Source organism: Python bivittatus, unplaced genomic scaffold (genome assembly GCF_059951505.1).
Source record: "Python bivittatus isolate LINGU-HERP-01145 unplaced genomic scaffold, Pbiv_v1 ctg000850_np1212, whole genome shotgun sequence".
Lineage (NCBI taxonomy): Eukaryota > Metazoa > Chordata > Lepidosauria > Squamata > Pythonidae > Python > Python bivittatus.
Window position 1 is genome coordinate 34095968 of NW_028277112.1, and position 15074 is coordinate 34111041.

General features: G+C 38.5%; 1 protein-coding gene and 1 long non-coding RNA gene across 3 annotated transcripts in view; one reads left to right on the forward strand and one right to left on the reverse strand.

The window, feature by feature from the left end:
* Window positions 1-3383, reverse strand: part of DAPK1 (death associated protein kinase 1) — a 72122-nt gene extending 68739 nt beyond the window's left edge. Inside the window, exons 1-2 of one of the 2 annotated variants that reach the window (XM_088129875.1) lie at window positions 3227-3383; window positions 2113-2289 (exon numbers count right to left, since the gene is read on the reverse strand). In XM_088129875.1, the coding sequence (XP_087986001.1) occupies window positions 2113-2174 (62 nt within the window). In that variant the 5' untranslated portion in view covers window positions 2175-2289; window positions 3227-3383. Of the gene's footprint in view, window positions 1-2112; window positions 2290-2730 lie in introns of both variants that reach the window. The other variant, XM_088129874.1, reaches the window with a different exon arrangement.
* Window positions 3384-3411: 28 nt separating this feature from the next.
* The window catches only part of LOC112541843 (uncharacterized), a 30208-nt gene continuing 18545 nt past the window's right edge, over window positions 3412-15074 (forward strand). Inside the window, exon 1 of the long non-coding RNA XR_015793700.1 lies at window positions 3412-3603. This is a non-coding gene — a long non-coding RNA (uncharacterized LOC112541843). The remainder of the gene's footprint in view (window positions 3604-15074) is intronic.

Sequence of the window (15074 nt, forward strand, 5' to 3'; positions counted from 1 at the left end):
GAAATTCTTAAAACAGTGCTCAGGATGACATAATCCACAAAATAATTAGCTACATATTGCCCATAAAATAACAGCATGAATAAAATGATATGAATTTATTTTTACTTTCAAAATAGGTTATAATTTTCTGTCAGAAATTAATTTGAATGATGTCAGAATTCAAATTAATCATCTAGTTGCTGTTTTCCTATTCATTTGAGGGAGGCCTGGATTTTCCCTGTAGCTACAGAGTAAACAGTGTATATTCAGTTCTCAATACATGCAGTAAAACTGTTGCCTTTTCCAAAATAATTTGACAGTGTTGAGATTAAAAGTCAAAACATTGTCTTTTCTTTGAATTATAATTGCACATAAAAGGGAAAAAAAATAAATTCATGCCCTCAAGTCAGTGTTGACTCCTGGCAACTGCATGGACAAGTCCCTGGAGTTTTCTTGTCAACGTTTTTAGAAGTGGCTTGCCATGGCAATCTTCCTAAGGCTGGGAGAAAGTGACTGCCCACGGTCATCCAGCTGGCTTCGTGCCTAAGACAGAACTAAAACCCACATCTTGGTTTCTAGCCTGGTGCCTTTAACCACTACACTAAACTGGCTCTCTAATTGTATGTAACTCAAAAATAAATTCAAGAAGAACATAATTTAAACCCATACTCAAAAAGGTCCCAGAAACCATAATTACCAAAATAAGGGGTTGATTTGAACCTATACCCAAGTTTACATAGCTCATTAGTCCAGCTGCTAGAAGTCTCTCTGCAAGTTAGTATATTCACTCTCTTTACATTATTGTTATTGTTTGTATACATGTTTTTGCTTTGGTTTGCATGATATACAAATTGCTAAACTGGTTCCCGGTAGTCTTGCCAACCTTCATACCATTTACACTATGGCTTGGAAACCACAGTCTTCCAACCTAACTTCCTTCACAGGTTACTTTTGAGGATATATTGGAATTGTAATACTTGAGGTAGAAGCATTTACTATTCCCTTAGGGATTTTATCTGAAAACTTAAACAATACCTTAACAAGAATGTAACATACTTTAAAACAAATTCAATTCAGTAATTAAGCTCAGAGATTTAAAAATGAAACTATAATCAGCAGCAGGAAAAACAAGAGTTTTGTTTTTCCTATCACAAAGCTATGGTACACACCCAGCATATTCTAATGTTCAACTAACAAGCTTTATGGAAGCTGTGTTGAAGATACACTATTTAATGACTATAAATTATTTGATCTGATGTTTGACTGAAATAAGTGAATTCTGATAGTTTGAGAATTATCAAGCGTCAACATATTGGACAACATTAACAATTATTTGGATTCAGAACCCATTATATTAAGACTCAAGATGCAACTGAATAGGTTAATACCAATTTGCGTTCCACCACATGCACTACCAATTCACTGTTGAGGCTGAGATCATGCAAACCATTCTTATAATCAGTTACTATCAGCATAAAAGAAACAGAGGTGTCAATTTTAATATTCTTCAATCCAGTATTTTTATGCTTATTCAATGCAGCAGGCTGCTTGGAATCATCTTTCTGACATAACTTCATCAGAATATTGAGTTTTTCCCCCAGGAAAAATGCCTATATAACACCAGCGTCAATGTTCAGTTCCCAGCCACAGCATAATACATTTTATTTGTGGCCTAATGATCACCTATTATAAGGCATGCAGCTGCTAAAAGATGCCATAATATCTCTCTTAATCTGCAGCATTTAAGCAGCTCATTGGAATGCACTAATGGCAAACACATTTACAATTCAGTATTGTGACTTGTTCCTACTACATGTTTATTATTTTGGTCAACTTAACTACAGTTTAGTCAATTAACCCAAAATTCCGGGTTCACACGCCATGCAGAACCAGAAATCTATCAAGCAGCCTGGACTCACACTCCACAGAAGACTAAAATGCACCTAGCTGGTTTGCAGTTTACTGTGTTATGCACATACCACTGATTGGTTCCCACGTTATTTTTTGGTTCAACAGCATCACCAGAACCTTCAGTCCTATTCCCAACCCCACACACATGAGCTGTGGTTTTTATTGTCCCCAAGGATTTTTATCCATGTAGGCACACAGCCCACATCCCAAAAGGTACTCTACCTTCCAAGTTCCTCTCCAATCTCATAGTGATCCTCCAGGTTCTCTTGCCTGAAGACAGTCATGATAGCTGCTGCTGCTCAGAAGGGAAAGCCCACAACCAGCTCGCTGCCTTTGCCTTTCAACTCATCACCACCACCTTGGTAGGATCTTCCAGGACTTCATGCATGGCCGCTAGCTCTGGAGAAGAGACGCAGAAAAGCAAGGGGTGAGTTAAAATGCCCATGTTTGCAAGAAGGGCGCGGTTATGTCACTGTTTTCTCACCGCACATACGTACACACACCACCACGCCGACAGTGCCCATAAGCAAGCGTGGCTGGGAAATCGCAGCTGAGAGCAGTGGCTAGTCCCGGGTGGCCACCGGCTGGTTAACTTTGCTCTCTAACAATCGCCGGCCCTCGGCTGCCAATTTGGCTCACAACAAATGGAAGCCGCCGGCCCTCTCCCTGCCTCACATGCACGAGCCTCTCCCCCTTCCCTAGAGCTGCGAAATGGAAACACCAGCCAGGGAACAGAAAGTAACCCTTTTTTTCCTAGAACGACGCCTCGCTGGGGAGGGGAGAGAAGGAAGGAAAGGCGCCTCCTGAACTCCAAGCGCCGCTTTCTAACGCGCATCTCACCTTGTTCCCCGCACCGCAAGCGGGAGCACCGAAAGCCACCATTTCACCTTAGCCAGGAGCTCTGAGCCGCACGGACGCCACATTCCTCAGCGACTCCCCCTCCGTTACCCGGTCAACTAGGACGTGCAACCGGGAGGAGCCGCCGCCGCCTAAAATCCGCCTGCTTGGCTGTCGATGAAATCCAGCTGGCCAGGCGCAGGCATTCCCCTTCGCCCTGCCGGGAGGGGCGCCGAGATCCTCGCGCTTCTCCTCTTTCGCCCCTGCTCTCCTGGAAGGCCTTCCCCACTCACCTCCCCCAGCGTTGGCGAAGGAGGGAAGCAGCCCGGCGAGGAAGGGACGGAAGCCCCCCGACTCGTCTGGGGGCGCCGCCGCCGCAGGGGGAGGAGGGGACGCGCACCGTGGACCTCTCCTTGGCGCAGAGAGCCTCCTCCGGCTGGGGCAGCGAGAGCAGGGGGAGAAAACCCGCCCCTCCGCCTTTCCTCTCCAGCTCACTCACCCTCTCGCGCTCTCTTTTCCGGCGACAACCTCCCTTTCTAATCGTTCGCACTCTTCGGAGCCGAGCAAGGGAAAAGCACTCCGGCAGGCGGCCAATGGGAATGCCGCCACGCTTACACCCCTCCTCCTCCTCCTCCTCCTCCTCTCACGACCTGCCCACGCCAGCGGTGAGCACGGGGGAGGGAGGGAGGGAGGGAGGAAGGATGTAGCTCGTGCGCACGCACGCACGGGCCCACAAAGGCGTGCAGGTGCGGAGCGGGTGTCCCTTTCGCTGGCACCTTGGCACATATTCGAAGGCGCCGGGACCTCCCTGCCGCCGAGTAGAAGAATACGACTTAATCCACTCGGAGGGCTTTTGCAGAGAGTAATGGCCAGTATGTAAGTACTGCCCACCCTTCTCTAACTTGGTGCCCTCCGGTTGGATTCCAACTACCCATGATTGCCGGGCGCGAGGCTAGTTGGGAATCGCGGGAGCTCTGCTTAACGCATTGGGAAGGCACCCGGTTCCGAATACCCACCAAAGTGAATTGTAGCGTCCACAGGTATAGCAGGCAGTAAGTGTAGAACCCTTTTGGACCATGATTGTAGTGCCTTATCCAAAAGTTGGCGTTTCCCTTGGCTGTCTGACAAACAAGGTGTGCTTTGTCAGAGATACGCTTCCTAATCAAAAGAGTGTCTTGCAGTTGTTCGATTCTGCAGCAGGTTAAGCTTATAGGACTGAATCCCCACATTTTCATCTTTAACTGACATGCACAGGGGCAACACTGATGAAACCACCAAGGTTATCTATGCATTAACCTGAAAATATGACATATTTTTTCAAGGATGTTATTTCCCATGCTAGCATCATTTTATTGATTGATTGATTGATTGATTGATTGATTGATTGATTGAATTGTCTGTAACCAGACTGGAATTGTGTGTTATGATCAGATCAAATGCCAGTATGATAATATGCCAAAATTCACTGGGTCACTTCTGAACACAGTTCTAATTGTTGGGAGCTGTGACTGGGATCACAGCAGCTGAAGGAAAATCCCATCTCTTCTATTCCTACCTAACTCTGAAATCCACACCAAAATTGAAATCACTTGGCCAAAATTCCTGCATGCTGCACTATTGTATCTAATCAGGACTTTCAGCAATAGGTGAAATTTTCAGTTTTTGGAATACGTGAAAGAAATAAGCCTATTGCTTAATTTTTGACCTTTTTAGCCTTCTCTTGGGCTTATTTATCTTATATTTCCATTGCTTTGTCTTGTAATGTTATGTCTGTGATTGGCATATATTCTTTGTGAAGGAGGTTCTAGCTTTGCTGCTTTTAATTAGTTCTTTTTTTTTCTTCTAAAGTTGTATATGGTATTTTTATTTTGTGCTTTTATGATACATTACTCTGAAAAAATAGTAAACCATTTTGAAAATTATCCTGAAGATCAGAAAGTCACTATATTAATGCTCTATTAAGATTGGTTGTTTGCTGTAATAAAAAAATATTTAAACAATCTTGAAAAAAGATGTTGAAATAATGTAGTAAAGGATCATGGCACAAAGTACTATAGTTTAGTAGTGTGTACACATATACCCCCCCCACACACACACATACACACACATACACTTTGTGAGGCTCAGGACTTACATAAATTTTAAAAGCTCTGCTACATACAGTAAAGTCCTTATCCTTCTGTCAGTGTGTCTGTTTATCCCTGAAAATGACTCTAGTATTTGGAAAACTTTTTCCAATTTTAATTTCTAGTTTGTTATGTCTCTCTTTGGAAATATCTGAAGAATCTCTGAAGAGATAGCCTGGTATTTAAATATCCTCTGGTATGAATCTGGCAGAGCTGTGATACTGGGTCATTGGTAAATTTCAAAAATTGGTACAGGGCGTGATGAAAAGTGACCTCTAAGTTCTTTGTAGGAGGAGGGCCATGTTATTCTAAGGTGGCAAGAAATCAGTGGTTTGGTAGCACCTTTTTCAAAAGCAAATGTTATTAAAAGACATAAGCTTTCATGAGCTGCAGCACATTTCATCAGATGCAAAGAGAAGTACTTATCTTTGGTGTCCTCCTTCTGTTTTCTTTCCTATACACACTCCAACTCAATAGAAAGCTCTTTATGCAACAATCACATTCCTTTCCCTAAGGGCTTCCCATTTTTCTTTTTTACTGGAACGGTTTCTGTTGTGCTTTACGAATCTCACTTGTAAAAGAACTCCCATACACCTTATCTGTGGAAATGCACATCTTAAGCTTTCCTAAGTTTGGGATGTGCATCTATTTACAGCATGCATCCCCGATGTAATTAAAATGGGTCTGCCACTTAAGACTACCAAGTTTGATTTGAGCCATTTCTCAAATGACCATAACATCTTGAAAGTTATTAAAAGAAAATGATATCCTTAATTAGTTTTCAGTCAAAGTAAACTATGTAAAACTTGAGCAAAACAAATGCAGCATATTGACAGAACGGAAATTTAAATTGCCAAAACAAAACCAAGAGAATTGCCTAGAATTACATGTAGCTTGCTCTTCCAGCTGGCTTATATAATATGCTGCAACTCTTAATATGACTCAAGACTGGGGAAGGGAAACTAGACTGAAGCATCTAAATATATCCCTAACTGTACAGCAATCTTGCAATATTTATTATATTTTGCATTGTATTAGTAAAATTTAAAAGTGTTGATATGAGCTTTTCTTCCTTAGTATTCCATATGCTTGCGCACTGTAAATCTTAGATAAAGATTGTGCAATATTACTAAATATATTTCCAGTTGTTACAGCAAGATTAACAGCTTTTCCTTTCACATTTGACACTGCTTTGCAGACTGTACATAGCTCGAAAGGAACTCATAACCCAGAGATATCTCCAAAAGAACACAGAGCAGATGAGCAATGTGTAATAGCTGTGTGAACCCTGTTACCTAATCAAAGGCTAATCTTCAAGGACAAGGAAAAGTCCAGTAATTAATATTTTTCTGTTTTTGAATATAAGAATTCCAGTTCTTTATTTTTTTTAACTAACTTTATTAAATTTTAAAAGAAAAAGTAGTAAAAACTAACAAGAACTAATAGGAAGGAAGGAAGGAAGGAAGGAAGGAAGGAAGGAAGGAAGGAAGGAAGGAAGGAAGGAAGGAAGGAAGGAAGGGGAAGATTAGAAAAAAGAGATAGTCAAGATTAAAAGTGCGAAAAAAGAAAAAAAGAAAAAGAAAAAGAATTGACTTCTGACCCTCCTTACAAGATATAAGTAACAATATACATCAAACTCTTACTCTAAGATTACAACATAACTTCCATTATTTCTGTTAACCTATATTATTTCTAATCATCAAATCCATACAACGTAATTTCATTTTTTTCTGTTTCTGCAAAAAGGCCAAAAAAGGTTTCCAGTTAGCATTAAAATTATACAATATCTTGTCTCGAATTAAAGCTGTCTGTTTCACCATCTCAGCCAACTCCATCAGCTTCACCATCCATTCTTCCATTGTAAGTAATATCTTTCCACCTCTGTGCATATAAAAGACTTGCTGCTGCTATCATATATAAAAACAAAGTTCCATAGGTTTTTTTCAACAGTTTGTCCATCAAACCCAAAAGGAAAGTCTCTGGTTTTGATTGTATGTTAACCTTTAAAATCTTCTGTATTAAAATATGTATCTGGTTCCAATTTTTTTTGCATATTTCCATTTTTTTGCATATTGATGAGTCCATCAGAGATGATAAAATATCCCTTCTTGTTGTTCACATTTCCAACATACATTTGAAGTACCTTTGTACATTTTAGATAATTTTTCTGGTGATAAATACCAACGATACATCATTTTATAAAAGTTCTCTTTAAGAATACAATGCAATCTAAATTTCAATCCTTTCTGCCACATCTTTTCCCATTGTTCCATCTGTATGTTATACCCGAAGTTTTTACCCTATTTTATCATACAATCCTTAAGTTGTTCATCTTCTGTCTCTAATTTCCATAAAAGTTTTTACATCTTTGCAATAACTTGTTCATCATTAGTACATAATTCAGCTTTGAATTCCATCCTGCTGTGTTCAAAACGTAAGTCCTTTTATTTATTTTGAATCTTTCTTGTAGATCAGGGGTGTCAAACTCAATTGCACAGGGGGCCAAAATCCAAAACACACTTTAGGTCGCGGGCCGAACAGGATAAACATTTATTGAACACACTAAAACTAAACTTTTAAAACTTTAAAACTTTAAAACTTTAAAAACTTAATTTTTTTGAACATAAATATGAATAAAAACAGACAGGAATATTATTCCGGAATAAATCAACTCAAACCTTAAATAACTTATGATATTTTGCTCTCCAAAATATATCCTGTCTAAATTATACAAGTTAGAAATAAAGTAAATGTTAAAAGAACAAACATTCAAATTTCTTTACTCTTATGTCATTTTATATAAAAAATAAACTTAAATTTTAAATATCCCAAAAGATTTTGCTCTCCATAAAAATTATACAAATTCAACAAATTATACAAATTCAAAATATGAACATGCTGCATAACAAAACCTGGTAATATAAATAAAATTTGTGCTTTTCAGCAATAACAAATCAAATCATTCAGTTGTCTTTGCTCTTATGTCATTTTATCAGAGCTGGACGCCTGGCATCTTTTTTTGGCAACAAGTTCGTTTATATTTGGTGTGAGGTTCTGTGTTGTGGAGATTCTCAGGATGGACTGCAGGTGCTCATCAGTGAGACGACTCCTGTGTGCTGTTTTGTTAGTCTTCATCACTGAGAAGAGCTTCTCACACAGATATGTGCTACCAAACATGCACAAGGTTCGAGCCGCATGTAGACGGAGCTGGGGCATTTCTGCGGGAATGGAGTGAATAAACTGTGCAGGCCATGCAGTGTCATACTTTGCCTTCAGTGTACCATTACACTGCAGCTCAATCAGCTCCATCTGAATCTGCACAGGTGCGGTTTCCACATTGACAGCAAATGAGTTGCGAAGCAACTCAAAATTCTTTTTTGTTCTTCAAAGTCACCAAAGCGCCGTGCGAACTCAGTGCGCAGTGCGCTCAGTTTATCAGCAAAGTGCGTATTTGGGAACACCGTTGTGCCGACTTGGTTCAACATTACTTGGCAACAGGGAAAGTGGGGCAAGTTGCACTGGTGCATTTGTGTCTCCCATAAAAGCAGCTTCACTTGAAATGCCTTCACTGCGTCATACATGTCAGTGATCATGCGGTCACGTCCCTGGAGCTGGAGGTTTAAGGCGCTGAGATGAGCTGTTATGTCAACCAGAAATGCCAACTCGCATTTCCACTTTTCATCCCTAAAATTAGTGGAGTCCTTTCCTTTACTGTCCATGAACTGACAGATTTCGTTGCTGAGCTCAAAAACTCTGTTGAGAACTTTTCCCCGACTTAGCCAACGCACCTCTGTATGATAAGGAATGTCAGCAAACTCTGAATCTATCTCCCGCATAAAGGACTGAAATTGCCGGTGATTTAAACCTTTAGCTCGGATAAAGTTTACGGTTTGTGTTACAGTGCTCATTACATTGTCCATCTTCAGGACTTTGCCACATAATGCTTCCTGGTGTATGATGCAGTGATATGCCGTTAACTCACCAGTACAGTTCTCCTCCTGCATCTTTACTTGGATCCTTCCCACTAGTCCACTTTTTTCACCACACATAGATGGTGCTCCATCAGTTGTAAGTGCAATAAGTTTGTCCCAGGGCAGTTTCATGTCGGTTATACTTTGACATACATTTTCAAAAATGTCTTTTCCAGTCGTTGTCCCGTGCATCGATTTAATGTCCATTATTTCCTCTGTAACGCGCAAATTGGAGTCCACTCCATGGATGAAGATGGCCAGCTGTGCAGTATCAGTCATGTCAGTACTTTCATCCACAGCAAGAGAGTATGCAATAAAGTCTTTGCTTCTTTCACTCAACTGTGTTCTTAAATCAGTGGCCATCTCACAAACTCGATCAGCAATCGTATTTCTACTCAGGCTTACATTTGCCAGCATCTGCTTTTTGTCTGGACATAAGACGTCAAACACCTTGATCATGCAGCTCTTCAGAAATTCTCCCTCGGTAAATGGCCTGGCTGATTTGGCGATCTCCTCTGCCACGATAAAACTTGCTTTCACAGCAGCTTCACTTTGTGATTTTGCACGGGTAAAAAACGTCTGCTGAAGTGTCAGATTCTTCTTTAACTCTTCTGCTTTCTGTATCTTCTGCTCTCCATTCAGGTCTTTCAGGTTATCCTGATATTTTGTCTCATAGTGCCGTCTTAGATTAAATTCTTTAATTACAGCCACATTAGCTCCACAAATGAGACACACAGGTTTACCGGCAATGTCAGTAAACATATACTCAGCCTCCCATTGGTTTTTAAAGGCTCTGTTTTCAGAATCAACTTTTCTCTTTGGCATCATGAGGGCTAGCTTCGCAATAACTTGCAGCATCATAAGTTAGTCTTGATTAACGCGGGAAGCGTTCGGCAAGGCAGCTGAAGTGCTGCATTATGGGATCTCTAGTTTATTGTGTTACCAGCGCTTCATATCGCCGGGCCATTAATAACAATAATATATAAAATCTCGTGGGCCGGATATAATTACACGCCGGGCCGGATGTGGCCCGCAGGCCTTGAGTTTGACACATATGTTGTAGATAGAAAACCATTGACACATATATCCTTCTGATATCAATTCTTTAATTTAAAATCCCTTTGAGAAAATTCTAGTACATCACCATAAGTTAACCATTTATGTTTAGTTATCATTTCTCTTCTATAGAAAGCCTCTTGTGGTGACAACCATAAAGGAATCTTCAGGGACAATCTAGGTTTATATCTATTCCATATTCTCAATATGGCACATCTAACAAAATTATTTTTAAAATCTGCATTAACTTTAACTTTATCATACCATAAATAGCTGTGCTGCTCAAATCTTAGGTCACATGCCTCTAGCTCCAATAACCACCTACTTCTTTCTTCCCCCCCACCCTACTCTTTCATCCAAATCAAACAGCAAGCTGCAAAGTACACCTTCAAATCTGGAAGACTTAAACCTCCTCTTTCTTTAGCATCTTGTAAAATGTTATACTTAATTCACAGTTTTTTGCCTTGCCACACAAATTTAGATATATCTTTGTGCCATTGTTTAAATGGAACATCAGTTGTCACAAGAGGTATTGTTTGAAACAAAAATAACATTCTAGGTAAAACATTCATCTTAATTACAGAAATTCTACCCAACAATGACAGTTGTAATTTCTCCCATCTTAACACGTATTTTTTAATCTCATTCCAAGTCTTAACATGATTATTTTGAAACAACATAGAATTCCTGTTTGTCTAATTCATCCCCTAATATTTAACCTTTTTCTCGGTCTTAAAACCTGTTTTTTTAATCAGTTCTTCTTTTTCTTGTGACTTCATGCTTTTCGTTAACTTTTGTCTTTTGTTTATTAATCTTAAAACCAGCTAAAACACCAAATTCTTTCAATTTTTGCATCAAAACTTCAGTCCCCTTCAAAGGATCCTCCAGTATAAAATTGTCTGCAAAAATTCTCAACTCAGAAGTCTCTTTTTTAATTTTTACACTCCTTATCTTCTCATCTCTCCTTATATCTCTATTCAAAACTTCCAGAACTAAGATAAACAAAAGGGGGGACAGTGGACAACCTTGTCTTGTTCCCGTTTGTATTTCATATGATTTGGTTAAGTCTCCATTCACAATAATTTGTGCTTTCTGTGATGTATAAATTGATTTCATTTATAAAAAGTTCTCTCCAAAGCTCATATCTTCCAAATCCTTAAACACGAAAGACCAATTTAAATTATCAAAAGCTTTCTCTGCATCCAAAAAAATTAATGCAGCTTGTTTTTCATTATGTTGTTCCAAATATCCTATAATATCCAACATTGTTCTAACATTGCCTTTTAATTGTCTTTTAGGCAAAAACCACATTGATCTTCATGAATAAAGCCTTGTAAAATAACTTTCTAATCTATCTGCTAAAATTGTTATAAACAACTTGTAGTCACTATTCAATAATGATATTGGTCTATAATTTTTAGTTAGGGTCAAATATTGCCCTTCTTTAGGTAGCAATGTTAGCCTCTTTCCAAGACTCTGGCATCCCACCTTCCTCCAATATAGCATTCATCATAGATTGCAGTGGTTGTAGAATTTCCTCCTCAAAACTTTTATAATAAGATCCTGGGAGCCCATCTGGTCCTGGTGTGTTGCTTGGTTTAATCTTTTTTATTGCTTCCAATGCATCTATTATTATTATAAGTCCATTCATAATCTGTCTTTGGATTTCCATAAGCTTTGGCCAATTTTGTTTTTTTAGGCAATTGTCTGTTTTCCCTAGAGAAAGCTCCTGTTTTGTATAAATTAAAGAAATACTGATGAAAATTTTTTTGTACAGTCTCATTATCCGTTATTACAGCATCTCCCTCTTGAAGTTTCATAATCATGTTCTTTTCCTCCTCCTTTCTTAATTTGTATGCCAACCATCTCCCTGATTTATTTGTAAATTCAACGTTTTTTTTCTTTGGCATAGTTCATCTTTTTTTCCAATTCTCTCACTGTTAACATAGATATCTGTTGCTGTAAAATTTTTATTTGGTTTGTAATACATAACTTTCCTGGTGTTAACTTTAACTACTCCTCTTTCTTCTTTATCTCATCCAAAATAGCTCGCATTTTCTCTTGATTCCTCTTTTTAAGATCAATATTGTGCTGTATAAAATAGCCTCTAAGAAAAGCTTTACTTGTATCCCATACTGTCTGTATCTTTGTTTAAATTATTCTGAAAAAAATCTGTCTGTCTGTCTGTCTGTCTGTCTGTCTGTCTGTCTGTCTATCTATCTATCTATCTATCTATCTATCTATCTATCTATCTATCTATATTGCAATCTTTCACTATCTCTTCCTTTTGCAATAACGTTTCATTCAATCTCCATCTAAATGAATTAGGTTTTCTTAAAAGAACCAACTCACTGGGTTATGATCAGAAAAAGTCTTTGGTAAAATCTCTACTTTAGAAGTCTTAATAACCAAAGTCTTTGAAACCCAAATCATATCAATTCTTGAGAACAATCGATGTCTTTCTGAAAAGTAAGTACATTCTTTGGAATTGCCATTTTTCTGTCTCCATATATCCATTAAGGATAAATTGTACATCGAATCAAAAAATGTCTTGGGTAATCTACCTTGATTCTTTTTAATTGTGGATTAACATATAACACAACTCATCAGCCAATACTAATTTTGGGTTTAATTGTGGATTAACATATAACACAACTCCATTAATTTTTTTTGTATCTGCCGAAATAAATTCTTCTCCCAAATTCTTACATATCAAATATTTTATGTCCTTTTTTCTAATATGAGTCTCTTGTAGGAAAATTATATCTTGTTTAAGCTTTATTAAGTAATGAAACAATTTTCTTTCGTGGAGCATTTGCTCCATTTAAATTTCATGTTAGCCATTTGTAATCCATCATTAAGCCAGTAATTTAGAAAAGTCTATACCTATAGCACCCAACTCAGAGTTGTCTTTATCCTTTTCCTCCTGGGTCTGTTTGGCCTTTGAAGTTGTATTGTCATCCTTCTTTATTTGAATCTCCTCCAAATCTCCTATGAATTTTTCCAAAAACTCTTTGGCTTATGAACAGAATTCAGTTGAAATCTTTTCTGTTGGAAAGTAAAAATCACTCTCTCCAGCTTATCCCAACAAAATAAAGCTTTTGAGGAATGGGCGTCCAGAGACTGAATGGGTTGATTTCACACATCCTCCTTCCTCCGGAGCAAGTTGAGTGGCCAGCACTTGCTGCCAGCTGCTGATCCTGCTGCGATGCCATCTTTGCTAGTTACAAAGATGTCTAAGCTGCCATTAATTTCCACTGGAAGTCCACAGTTCTGACTTTATATGTACATTCCATCACAATAGCCTTCTACTTTGCTGATTACTTGGGCAGGAGAAATAGATACACTGGATCAGAGCCTACAGAAGAAATACTTTTAAGGAGTTCTGCCATCTTTTGGCTTTAAAGAATCGTTGAACTGTGGAATAGAGCATTTAGTTGACTCTAATTCTAACCCTCTTACCCTTCATAGAATTCTGGTTTATAGATTAATTCAGGAAAGTGAATATGGAAATAGAAAACCTGTCAGTGGCAAAAGATCTAGACCTGATAGATTGTAGTTTGCTTAACCCTAACGTTGAATAAGTCACAAATGTAGTTCGTGCACCATAATAAAGCACAAGCAAACAAATCACATTTTGATCTAGACAGAAATATGAATCCAGCAACTTTAGCAGACGGGGTATAGAGCTTATTTGCATGCTTATGAGGTAAGGTACTGCTTATGAATGTTGCAGTAAATATGCTTCTGTGTGTGTAACTATGCATGTGAACCATGTTCTGTTTCTGCAATTTTTAAGTAAGAAAGTAATATAACCATATTCTATCTCTGCAATTTTTAAGTAAGTCCAAACGTATTTGAATTCTTCCAAATGGTTCCCAAGAATTTACGCCCCAAGTCAGATGCTTTACTGTTTAGTGATTATATCACCTGGCAAAGTAATATGCATATTTTTGCCCTAATTTGAAGTGCCTGAACTATTCAAGGCACTCATACTACCATCACAGTGTGTTTGCCCATTTGTTTTCTTTTTTAAGTTGGTCAGAAAAAAAATATCCAGGTATATCATGATCAAAGATTCCACAACACTGAGATTACAGGTAGTCCTTGACTTACGACCCCTTGACTTATGACCACAATAGGCACCAGAAAATTCATTGTTAAGCAGTGCGGTCATTAAGTGAGGCATCACGTGACCACACCCGATTTTACGACATTTTTTGTGGTGATCATTAATCAAATCATGCAGTTAAGTGAATCACATGGTCTTTAAGTGAATCATGTGGTTCCCCATTGATTTTGCTTGTCAGAAGCCAGCTGGGAAGGTCGCAAATGGCAATCGCATGACCCTGGGATGCTGCAACCATCTTAAATACATGCTGGTTGCCAAACGTCCAAATTTTGATCACATGACCACAGGGACACTGCAATGGTCTAAGTGCGAGGACTGGTCGTAAGTCACTTTTTTCAGCACTGTTGTAACTTCGAATAGTCACTAAATGAATGATCATAAGTTGAAGACTACCTGTATTCAGATAACCCAGGTCCTAGTCAAGATTAATTTGACCACCTAATGGAATTTGGAGTGGGATGTAACCAGAAGATCTTACATGTTTGGAAGAGAAAGGAAAGGATTTAATACAAGGGAAGGGAGATCTGTTAGATAATTTGGAGTCCAACTTGTTTAAGCCTGTAGAGCTCAGAACTAGGAGTTTGAGTTGGATTCAGGTGAATTGACAGTCACTACAGATTCTTCACTGTAAATCTATGTGAAGATCAGTCAGGCTTCATTAATATGCAAGTTGCTGCATTCTTCCATAGCTGAACTTTCAAACAATCTTCAAAGGCAGCTCAGGTGGAATGTATTTAGAGTACTGTAATTTGGAAGTCACCAAAGTGTGAAGGACAGCACTCAGGTCACTCTGTCCAAGCAATGAGTGTACCATTGTGCTGAATTGTACTATAATGGAATACAAGCTAATTAGATGGCCAAGTAAATATTCTGAAAGCACATTCAGTTTTATTGTCTTATTTGGCTTCTGAATTTGATTGCACCCACGCTCTTCTTTCTTAAGTGACTAACTTAATGGTTCCCAAATGGTTTTCTATACAGAGAATCAGCTAGAATATCAACTGTTAACCCTGTTGGCCGTTGCATTTTATATGGGATTATTTTATTCCTATATAAATGGGA